The sequence below is a fragment of the Aphidius gifuensis genome, linkage group LG2, assembly GCF_014905175.1.
Source record: "Aphidius gifuensis isolate YNYX2018 linkage group LG2, ASM1490517v1, whole genome shotgun sequence".
Taxonomy (NCBI): domain Eukaryota; kingdom Metazoa; phylum Arthropoda; class Insecta; order Hymenoptera; family Braconidae; genus Aphidius; species Aphidius gifuensis.
The window spans coordinates 12,272,408-12,285,455 of NC_057789.1; the positions used below are offsets into that span (position 1 = coordinate 12,272,408).

Genomic DNA, 13,048 nt, shown 5'->3' on the forward strand with positions numbered 1-13,048 from the left:
TTTAATATCAGATATGAATATAACTTATTTTTTTTATACTTATTTCAAAATATCCAATAATAAAACATAAGTAAACAAATTTTGTATTTTTACAAACTATTTTATTATATTAAAGCTTACGTATTACATACGAATATTAAAATTACAATATTAAAGGTATTATTTTATGGATTTACTTCTGTACTGATTTGATCAACTGACTCTACAGGCACAATAGAAATTATTGGCTTGTGAAAACTGAAATAACTAATATATATTTTTGATTGAACGTTGTTGAGATAGCGTGTAAAAATTCCGTCAATTGTTGTTCCAGATCGAGTTGTTGGAATCGTAGGATCATTATTCATTGACAGATTGAATTCGTCTTTTAAAAATTTTACTAATGGTTGTGATGTTTCTAGAGCAAAATTGACATTGAAGTCTCCACTCAAAATGACAGGTTGCATGTCTCCACTTGTCTCGAGATATCTTGCACCTACAGGTGTATAAGGGAACAATGCTCTCTTGAAAAAGAGGATGATATCGTTCAGTTTTTGATTAGGTGTAATGTAAATTGCAACTATGATAATAGTTGGTTCATTTTGTCGTGAACATTCACAAATGCAGTATTCACCAACAGACGAGATTCCTACAAACAAGCTGGATTGTGCTGCTGTCACATCAATTGATGGAGTAACGATGTGATATGCATCGTTAGTGTGATGATAGATGGCAACTCCTCCAGCTCGTTTGTTTGGTCGCTTATATTTAATGACGCAATTAAAGTTCGGAATAGTTATATTTTCATTATCATCTATCCAGGTTTCAGAAATGATCAAGATCTTTGAGTTTTGCAGTACCATATCAGTTATGTCAGTGGAGTGTGCACGAAGGCTTTGACAATTGAAGCTGTAAATTGACAACCCTGTGCTGGCTTGCGTGAGAAAATCAGTCATTTGCTTGTCAATGGTGAGCACTGAATTAAGTGAAAGTCTTGCGAATTCATCACGTAAACGTCTCGTAGAATCAGAATTTTTACGCCCATGATAGAATGTTAAATCATCATTTTTAGTGATAATGTATAGTCCTTGAATATCAGTAACTCTTGATAAAGCAACATATAGCAACGATTGTGCGTGTCTTTTATCGTATTCATACACTACTTCAGTGTATGTACTTCCTTGCGATTTGTGAATTGTCGTTGCACAAGCACACACTATTGGCAAATGAGAACGTTTTACGCAAATGGTTTTGCTCTGATTTAAATTAATAGTTGCCTGCCTTCTAGAAATTGGGAATGCTGTTTGGCTAATGTTTTTTGTAGCCATGTGACCACGAAGTTTTCTTTTCGCTTTTTTTCCGATCTCTGCACCATGAGAAATGTCCAACCACACAATGCTTACTTCTCCGTCGTCATATTGATCAATATGAACAAGCTTTCCTACAACTCCATTTGCCAAACCATCGGTTACGTCAATATTACATGTTATTAAATAATGAATATTTTTAACGAATATTGTTTCGTATGGCAAACCACCTGTGTCGATAAGTGACATTTTGTGGACTTTTTGACGTAATTGAGCTTCTTGATTTGTTGACGAACATCCAACATAGGTATCTCTTGCCGTTGAAATAATTTTTTCTTTGGAATTGCTCAATATCCGGCGATTATACTCATCAACTGAGTGATTTGTGTTAAAAATACGAATGGCACTTGGACAGAGTATATCTACTGCAGCTTTAGGAAAAAACCTCGATTGTATGAGAGCTATTTCATTATCATCAAGTCTATCACCATTACCAATCTTTGTCAAAATTGATGAAAACTGTTCATTTGATTGTCTCATGACTTGATCAAGCTGATAGAATTGAAGCCCTCTCCACAAAATTGGCCCAAACATATTTTTTTTTGGTGGAAGATAAATAGAAAAAGCTCTTACTGGTGGTAGCTGACGTAAATCACCAATAAAAATAATATCCAATCCTCCAAAGTTCTCAGTAAATTTTCCTGTGATTTGTTGTAATCGCTCATTGATTTTAATCAGTAGTTCAGCACTTATCATGCTGATCTCATCGATAATAATTACTTTAATATATTTAAATAGAGCACGATATTGATATGTTACTTCCGTAGATAAAGGAAGTAATTTAGAAATCGATATTCGTAAAGCTGTATGCACTGTTGTTCCATTTATTGCCACTGCAGCTTTACCAGTTGAGGCACATGTTATGTACGCATTGCAATGACCATCGTTGGCCGTGTAACGATTATAAATTTCCATGAGCAGTTTTATCACAAATGTTTTCCCACAACCTGCTGGACCAGTGAAAAATATTTGAAATGGTGCTTGTTTTTGAGACAAAAGATTATTAATAACCTCCAACAGAATACCTCTTTGCTTTTCATTAGCCAGACGCATGAGTCTATAAAACTCGTCATTGTCCATTAAATTTTCTCGTTTTTTAGCAATCGCACCAAGTTTATCTAGTACAGCTAAACGAACATCACTATTTACGTCACCATTTGGATCATCATACAACGCTTCAAATGGATTAGGCTCTTGAAACATGTTGCCTACTTCATTTGCATCATCGTCTTCATAATTATCTTCACGACATAAATTTCTGCAAATTTCAATAGTTTTTTCAATATCTAATGAGGCTTGGAATTCAAGACGACGATTGAGGATAATCTCTTCTTGATTGTCATATATACTGACGAATTTATTCTCAGCAAGTATTTCTTCATCTTCATTCCGGAAGGGATGATGAAGAGTCACCATTTCTCTTTTATATTCGTTGACGTCAGAAGCCATATCGTAATTTCTAAAACGAATAATTCGAGGCTGTTTTCGTTTTGTATATTTTTTATTCTGCTGAACTGTGTAGTTTGCAACAAACTGTGCTAGAGTAATTTCTTCTAAGTCTTCATGCCTTTTTTCATATTTGTCGAACCAATTTTCTTTCCATATGTCAGTAGAATGCCCATCAATGTCCATTTTGTCTAATTCTTTATTAGTTCGTTTTATACGTTGACGTTCAGAGGGCCACACCGTAGGAATTGATACAACTACGACGGAACATTTAGACATTGGCTCTCGTAATAAATACCAGGCAGCTTCTTGACTCGTTACTTCTACACTATTAAGCATTCGAACACCGATACGTCTTGTCAAATCAACAATATCAAATTCTGGATGTTCATCCATAGTTTCGATAATTACACGCTGAAGTTGACTAATCCCTCTGTTGGTTTTGTTCACATATTCACATACATAATTAGCGCATGAATATTCGTCGGTAATGAATTGAATATCCATATTGGATTTCATCACATTGAATATGAAAGGGTTGAATTGATTATGCCACTTTTCTGTTGGTTGACGCTTTAAAAATACTCGAGGTCTTTTTATACCCGCTCGAATGATATTATGATAATCATCGTCAGAAGCAATATTATTTCTGGAGTAAAATGTCTGAAGATCAGGATAGTCATTGTCTTCAAGATTGACCCTGACATTTCGGTAACGTGATGCGTAAGTTGAAAATCCGGCTTCTTCTTTTTGCATTGGTGTCAATATGATAGTAGACCGACTGGGCAGAAAAGGAGCTTCGAATCTGCACTTTTGCCTATTACCAATTACATTTTTGTAGCACGTGAATGTGTGCTTATGTTTTTGAAGTTTTATGTTGTCAGATGCCTCATTTTCGGACACTGATATTAGTTCGTCAATTATTTATAGCTTTTTTTTTGTTTTCACCAATAATATCAGAGGGGCTATCTGCTAGCCACAGTAACATATGCGCATGGGGACTCCCTCTATGTTGAAACTCGATTCTTTTAAAATAATTGACAACATAGTTCTTGCCAAAAGGACTATCTCTTTTAGATGACAAGATGTTTAACAAGACATTCACTAATCTGTTGAAATAAATCGCACAACTCACTGAGTCTTCATTAATAAGTGCTGCTTTATCCATGAAGTGTAATCCTTGGATGAAGTCTTCAGATACAGATTCACCATTATTTCTTTGAAATTTGTAAATTATTTTAAGTAAGTTATTCCATCCAATTTCGTTTGCGCTAACCGTTAGAAATAATGTTGGTTTACCAAGTTGCCTGATCATAGCAAATAAATCTTTTTTTCGGTTCATCCAATACCAAGCGGAGTTGGGAATCGATCTTAGAAAAGCAAGATTAGATTCTACACACCCATTAATATACTCATCACTTTCAATTTGATCTCTCGTTATTTTGGAGGTTTTCCCTACATGCTTAAATGCAACAGTAAGTGAGTCACGAACTCGTAATCGCATAATTTTCATAGCCATGTATAACAGATGCTGCGGTGTAACACCACGTCGATCGGATCTTCTTAATTCACTGGATGCTATGTTAAATGGTGTTGCATTGACTCCTTCGCGAAAAGTGCGAAATTCACCAAGGTAAATAGCAGGGAATGAAAGTTCTTCGGCATGCTCATCAAATAATAAACATAGAGGTAATTGATTTTGTCCAGGTGCCATTTGTAAATATTCTTCATCATTCCAAACGAGTGTTTGTTGTTGTGCATTTAAGCTTTCTTCAATAGCAACATTTTCACTGACATCATCTTCAGGAATAGTAGGAATTCGTTCGTTTCCATCGAAGAATGATTGATCAACTGTTATTCCGTATAATTGATACAATGGTGTTTGAATCAAAAAATCGAGCCAAGTTTTTAGCTTACTTTTTTCAACAAGACCGAATAAGTAACTCGATTTATGTGACATTCTTTTTTTAATATGAACGTTGATACAATGATCATCATCTAAATTTCGTGGAAGATGATTTACCATTGTATTAACAGAGACTGGTATATTAATAATTTGTCCGTATATTCCGAATTGACCGGTTACATGTCTTAGTCTTCTGATATTCATGAATGGAATACGTGGAGAAATGAGTCTTTCTGATACCAAGTTTAATGAAGGTAAATTACGAGGAAAGACTGGATATTTAAAACCATTGTATGTTGACATTGTTGGAATTTTTAATTTTTTTAAAGACGATTGACAGGTGTTACACAGTTTAATATCTTTGTATGGAGTCTGCGGTATTATATCGTTTAATATATTACTATACACTGAAGAGGCAGATTTTAAATCGTTTTGGAACAACAATCGGTCACAGACTGAGCATACATGTCCGAATTCATTATTTGTGATCTTTTTATCAAATTGTTTGTGAGCTTTTCGGAATTGATTGAAATTACTATATGGTAAAAAAGAATTATCAGTGTAATCCATTTCATCATTTGACAATGAATCGTCCGAGCTGTTATTGTCACTATTATTTTCAGACATGTACACGTTCAGCACTTGAAACAGGTGAAGATGTTGAAGCTAATACGACATCAAGATTTTCCTGTAATTTTTTTTCACGTTGTCCATCACGATATTGTCGTGCACATTCAGTATTACATGGTCTTAATTTCTTCGCAGGATTTTCCTGTAATTCCTCATCGTCGGAATCACGATGATGTACTTGAGCCTTGACGATTAATGGAGTAGGATAACTTGTACTCGTTTTGTTTTGTATTAATCGTTCATTCGGGTTTTGATAATGCTGTGAACGTTCCGTACTTGATGAAATAGTTGGTGTTAACTCTAATATGGCATCAGGATTTTCCTGTAATTTTTTTTCACGTTGTCTAGCACGATACTGTCGTACACGCTCAGTACTTGAAACAGGTGAAGATGTTGAAGCTAATACAGCATCAGGATTTTCCTGTAATTTTTTTTCACGTTGTCTGGCACGATATTGCCGTGAACGTTCAGTACTTGATAAAATGGTACGTGTTAGAGCTAATATGGCAACGGGATTTTCCTGTATATTTTGATCAGTTGAATCAGGATGGCAAACTTGAGCCTCTACGACTGATGGACTTAGATTGGTTTTTGTTTTTTCAAGCATACCTATAACAAACATTAGTTTTAGTAATCATATTTTTGAATTACAATTTAAATAAAGTGGCAAAGAATAAGTATTAATATTACCATTTTCGTTTTCATTATTTTGATCAACATTCAATTTGTTGGGATCATTATCCATTTTAGATTCATCAGGGATTTGTGATGATAATGACAATTTTTCTGTCTCTTCACAACGTTCTGCGTTCATATTGAACAATTCTAAAAAGAGATTAATATAAAATTTTTTTATCGTAATATTTTTATATATGTACTTATGAATTTAATTATTATATTATTATGTATATATAAAATAATATAGTAATATAATAATATAATATATATGTACACATAATAATATAAATATGTATAGGTATTTATACATGAATGGAAACATACATATACATTCATGTACTAATGCATGTGGTTTTTGAATTAATTATTATATTTATATTTATTTATTTATATTATTATTTTATAAATATTATATATATATATAAGTGCATGTATGTATAAAAGTATGGGTACGTGTGCTTATACTTATAAATTTAATTATCACATAATAACATAAATTATTATATTGTATTTATATGTATACATACATTTTATTATATTTTATTTATCAATACTTACAACAAATAATGATTTTCACTGTCACTTTTGAAGGCTAACCTCAAGAGAATGGGCAACACTTGTTGACATTGGATTATTGTAACCAAAATTGAACTTAACACCTTAAATTAATTAACAAAATAGATACCTTATAATATTCCGTAGGTATCTGTTTGACAATATTTAAAATAAAATTCGATAATGAAATATTATCAACAACCAACAAACTAAAAATTTCGACAATAATAATGCTATGGTGCCGGCTATGACAACCATGAGACCAATACTATGAAGCAATATTTTTATTTTTCAGTTTTGCGCATGCCTATTTTTATTTTCTCTCGAACTATACTATACTGTGTTGATGTAATCAAAGATATGTCAGTGTTACCTATGCTATATGTATATCGCAGTATACATATTGCATAGGTAACGCCACATGAAACGTTAATACTCGCAACGTTTTATATGAGTGTTGCCTATGCTATATGTATATCGCAGCATACATATAGTATAGGTAACGCCACATGAAACGTTACTGCAACGTTTATAATGAAAAGTTGCTATGCTATATGTATATCGCAGTATACATATAGCATAGGTAACGCCACATGAAACGTTACATGCAACGTTTTATATGGCGTTGCTACTTCCGTCCCCGATTTTCGTGACGAATTTTTTTTTCATGTACCCTCCAAAAAGAAGTTTCACTTCAAAAAAATTTAGATATCTACATCATTTTACTTAGCTAGATTTTTTACTTAGCCGTAATTGTAGCCACACAATCAATATATACATTTTTTTACTTAGCCGTAATTGTAGCCACACAATCAATATATACATTATTTTACTTAGCTGGATTTTTTCCTCAGCTTGAATTATAGCCAAACAACTAATATCTACATCATTTTACTCAGCTCCATATTTTACTTAGCTGTAATTGTAGCCACACAACAATATCTACATTATTTTACTTAACTAGATTTCCTACTTAGCTGAAATGGCAGCCACCCAATCAATATCTGCATTATTTTACTTTCTTAGTCCCTCATTTTAAACATGGCAAAACTAGACAAAACGAGTCAAAAAAAAAAAATGACTACAAACGGTCATGATGGCCATAATCTGCAATAAGCCGCCACGGGGGGCACCATGGAGTACCACGGAACTGAATTCACCTACGTCCGATAATGGGCCTCCAGTTCTTTTTTTTATCTGCAATTGGTTGATGCTAAATAATTTATGCCGCTTCATACCAATTGGGACTAGATATATAAGTTTTATGTAGCTGTTGATGTATTGACTAAAATTTAAGTAATTAACCCACTGGTACACCAGCTGGTAGAAAGTGCTCAAGTGATGCTAAAGGAATGATAAATTAATCACAATCTTGGGTTCAAGAGATACTGGTTCACCACGTGGTAAATGTTTGTGTATAAATTCCAGATGATCTATTACCATTCAATGACACCTGTAATCAATTATTACATAATATTTTAATGCATCATCACATTTTCGGAATATTTCGAGTTTTTTTTTTTTTTTCGAAAAGTTAATAAATACATGTAGAAAAATTTATGAAGCAAATAACTTGTCCATGACATTTTCACGTTTTTTAGTGACTTGAAATTTATTAATAATTAATAGGCATATTTTAAAAATAAACCGGCGTATCTTCAATATTAGAACTAATAAAACTTCGAATTTTCCCAAGAAATAATCTTTTATTTGATCTAATTTGATCTGGTTCAGATAAGATTTAATCTGATCGAATCTGGGTACAGAATAAACTTGATCTGGTTTCAGATCAAATCTTATCTGACCAGATCAAACTTGATCTTGTGGCGTAATCATATTGAGCAACGTCTTTATAAAATAAATTTCAACCAAAAAGCAAAATAAATAATTAATTTAATAACATTTTAATTTCACAATAAAAAAAGTATCATATTCGGAGCAATAAACTCAGTATTTTTTCGCTGACAGGTTAAAATCCAATTGAAACAATAAATTTAATAAAGTATTTAGTCCACGATATTCAGCTATAATTTTGCTGACTATCGTGAGATACAGAAATTATTATTAAACAAGAGTTCAATCCCACCAATATCTTGCGTTATTTCTAAGTTTATAGAAACGTAAATTTTATTGAAGTCAACGACACTCATCGTTCCACATTCAAACCTGTAACTTATATTTTTATTCAATAAACCAATTATTAAAAAGTGCAACTAATTAAAGTTCAATCATTTTTATTTAATTATTTCGTTCACTCATAAATCAGTTCTAACATCGTAGTAAAATCAAATACTAGTGTGTGCTATTCAGTTCAATCAACATCTCGGTGACCATCTATTTTGACACTCTCAACATTTATTCTGGAAGTACACATTCACAACATCAAGGTATTTGCAAATTTCTTACACAGTTTCCTTTCCTAAATCCTGTTACCCTGTAGGGAACAACAAAATTAGATAAAATTTAAAATTGTTTATACTGACTTGTTTATTCGTGTTTTTAAATCATTTAATGTTAATTTCCTTTTAAGTTCAATTGAATTATTTTAATAAACTAAAATAAACCTGTCACGTAACAATCTGTTTAGATCTGACTGGACCAAACTTGATCTGACTAGATATAGTTTGATAAAACTTGATCTGACTAGATATAGTTTGATAAAACTTGATCTGCACTGAGATCAAACTAGATCACGGGCGAATGAATGTTTAAAAGACAAATTTTTCTTACGTTTTATAATCATTGCCGTGGTTAAGTAGGTAAGGCTTTGGAATTTCACACCAGAAGCATTGAGTTCAAGTCCGAGTGATGTCGATTCTTTATCTTGAAAATATAGAATTCTTTATTGTATTCCATTAAAACTATGAGAAGCAAAACCAATTTCTTTAATCGAGCATTGATTAATTTGAAATCATTTTTATTAAATCAATAAATTTCTATCCAGATAAGGTCAGATCAAGTCAAATCTGAAATCGTCCAATGATCCTCATCTGTCTTGATCCGGAATATGCCAGATCAAATCTGATCTGATTTGATCTGATGATTTTTCCCTGGTTATTGAAAATTATTGCGTCATTGCAGCTGTAATTATATAATACAGTTGAGCTGTAAAATTATATTATACATATCTATACATTTTTTTTTCTTTTTCTTCTAATACTTGTTCATTTTTAGTACCTAATGCTCGTTGATACTATTTTACAAAATATATTACAATACCTTTTTTTACATTTTTTATTATATAATGAACTTTGAAAATTTATTGAATGCTGGAAGACTTTTTTTTATTTTGTACTTGCGAATCAGATTCACACACTCGCAGTCTTTCAATGAAAATATATTTTTTTCAAACAAAATTATGCTTTCAACAATATTCTTTTCTTTCTACGAAAAATAAAATTTTTATTTTCTTTTATTTAATTGACAAATTTAAATGCGAATTTTCACAGAATTTTGCAGTCTCTAAAATAAAAAACAAAAACATTCAAACTTATTATTTATTTGAGGTGTTGATTTATCTAAGTGTTGATTCGTTTTTCTATTTTCCCATCTATTTATTACTTTAAGTGGATAACATATAACTGCTGATAAAACAAAAACTGCACCAGCAATATAAAATAGTGCAGTTGTACTCTCAAAATAAGTTCCAAGAAATCCTAAAGAAAATAAAAAATTATATATTCAATCAAATAATTATTAGTTGATTAATTTATCTATTACCAGCCAAAGGTGTGCCAATAGCTGCAGCAATTCTTTGAAATAATAAAATAAGACCAAATGCATTTGTTAATTTTTCTAAACCCATTATTTCAACAAGAAGAATTGATCTCAATCCAGCAAAAACAGTTGCAGAATAAAATAATAATAAATTAAAATTAAATATCTAACATGCATTTTTTTTTTTTTCTAATTATAATAGAAAAATGACTTCAATAAATAATCTATTGAGCAATTAAATTAACAGATCGTGTAATTTTATGCTTGAAAGAATAACAAAATAAAATAAATGAAAATTGGTATGAAACAGTCATTGATATACAAAGTAACATTGTTACAAGACCACCAACAGTGGTCTAAATATATTATTAACAAGAAATGTATCAATGTTCTATCATCAACACCTATATCTTGAGCACGACCTTATAAACAATTAATAAATATTTTTAAATCATTAAATTATCGCCAATTATATATTATCATGATTTAATAAGTTTATTGCCAAGTAAATACATAAATGGTGTATAAAAACCAAGCATTGTTAAACTATCACTTATTGTAAGTAATAAAAATAATGGACTTTTAATAAATTTAAATCAAGCATTGTTTTGAATATACATGATATACTTTCTGGACATATATGACAATTTCATTATTTTTCTTCTTCAACATCATGGGCTGTTGGTAATTTTGTTACAGACATGTGATAACCAACTGAAGACATCTGTAAATGTTTTTTTCTTAATATTGCAAAATAATTTATTGATTCTTTGAGTATAAATTATTATTTATTACTTGAGATCCCTAGTGTGGTAATCTTGCCAATGAACCACCATAAATGAGAGAGAATTAAGTTGAATTACGTTTACGAACTTTTTTTGATGAATGTTGACTACCGTTTTCATCACGTCGTCCACTAATAATCTTGAAATAATCAAAAATTTGAAAATTAAAAAACACTCAATTATTTTTGATATTAAATTTTTGATTAGTGTTGATAAAACTCACTGTTGATATTCGACTGATTAGTCTTTCTAGGTTACCGGAAAATAAATTATTTTCTTCTTCAGTTATCCTAATGTCATTTAAATTATAGGATAACTATGCGATGCTCTCAACCAAAGGACAATGGGTTTCCTGGTCGAGCTAGATTGTTGAATGGAGTTTTGACAATTACTCGAATGCACACAATGCATGGTAAACATCCAGGCTTATTGGAAAGTAACACTGCTAAAGAATATGTTAGAAAAAGAGCTGCGGAAACATTGAATCCACAAAGAATTCTTTACCAAGAATTGTTGGCGTCACGTGAATGTCAAGCAGCAGTCAATCAAGATCCTGACTGGTTCCCTGAAAAAATGCATAAAATAATCAACAGGAGTAGAGAATCTGTAGATCTCCCTGACGTACAAAATCTTGATGAATTCCATGATGTTTTAAATTCTCAGCAATGGCACACTCTATTAACTTGTGATGGTGATTTTATGACATTAAATTTATACATTCCCCGATCAGCAAAGAAACGTTACGAAATCAATTTTTTATACGTTTTCACCGAAACGTATTAAAAAAACCTATTTAAAACGTTTCCGATACGTTGCCGTACTTTTGAATTGACGTGTTACTAAAATAAAGCATTTTAACAACGTATCCTAAAAATCGATGTAAAACGGTTTAAAGAAAATATTATAAAAATGTTCCCATTCAGTAAATTCTGAAATGTTTTTATCGATCTTTTAGAAATGTATCGTTAACGTTCTGAAATGACCAATTTCAACTTTTTATTTTAACGATATCCTACAAATGTATTTAATTGCTTCCAAAAATAGTATTGTTAAAATTCTCTATTAATTACATTCCGAATACGTTTCGATGAAATGGATCGTCAATCATTCGTCACATCCAATCTTTGAACATATTGGACATGCTCAAGAAACGTTTTATGTTAACTTAAACTGGTGCATTTTTTGTCCACGGAAAAAGAAGATTTCTGCGATATTTATGCGGAATGTTTCTTAAGCGTTATTCTATGTAGGTTTCAAAAATACTGTGACCGGGTGTATTGTCTTTGATATGGTCTGGAAACGTTATTTGTAAACCTGATTTTCAATGTTATAAAAACATTACAATAAACTAAACGAAAACCATTTTTTGGTTTTATCTTTGATATGTTTCTAGAACGTTGGCGATTTTGAAAAAAATTCATTTTAACGCATTTCGAAATTTTCAGAGTCATAAAACGGTCAAGATTTGCCCAACAGTACCGAGACTGATCTGTGTACCGCTTATTAAATTATTATATTATATTATTTCATAAATTATTAAGTTACTTGCAGATAAAATTTTGAGTTTTAATTCTAGGATAAAAACTATGAACGAGTGCAAAATAGAGTAAGCTAGTTGATTGACTCAGAATTTTTATTGATGCAATTTTCATGAAAATCTAAAATTTCGGTTTCTAATGGCTATCCTCTTTCGTTTAGTTATAAATCATTAAGCATTTTTTAAGCAACATTTTTAAAAGGGCAAAAAAAATAAGGCCATTTTTTAAGGCCATTTTTAAGAGGCCAAAAAAAATAAAGCCATTTTTTGAAGCCATTTTTTCCATGTACGAGGTTCAGATCGTCTTTTTTTTAAACTATATTTCACCATGTTGCCATGGTATTTACGGCAAGCTGAAATAACAGACGAACTTCCCGCCTCTGGTCATAAAATGAAATGGGAATCAATTTTTCGGGCGGGCTGACTAATTATTACAATAGTAAACTCT

At 31.2% G+C, this 13,048-nt stretch overlaps 1 protein-coding gene across 1 annotated transcript in view; it reads left to right on the top strand.

The window, feature by feature from the left end:
* Window positions 1-11,381: 11,381 nt before the first annotated feature.
* Window positions 11,382-13,048, top strand: part of LOC122850384 — a 6,613-nt gene continuing 4,946 nt past the window's right edge. Inside the window, exon 1 of the mRNA XM_044149542.1 lies at window positions 11,382-11,754. Within this exon, the coding sequence (XP_044005477.1) occupies window positions 11,382-11,754 (373 nt within the window). The remainder of the gene's footprint in view (window positions 11,755-13,048) is intronic.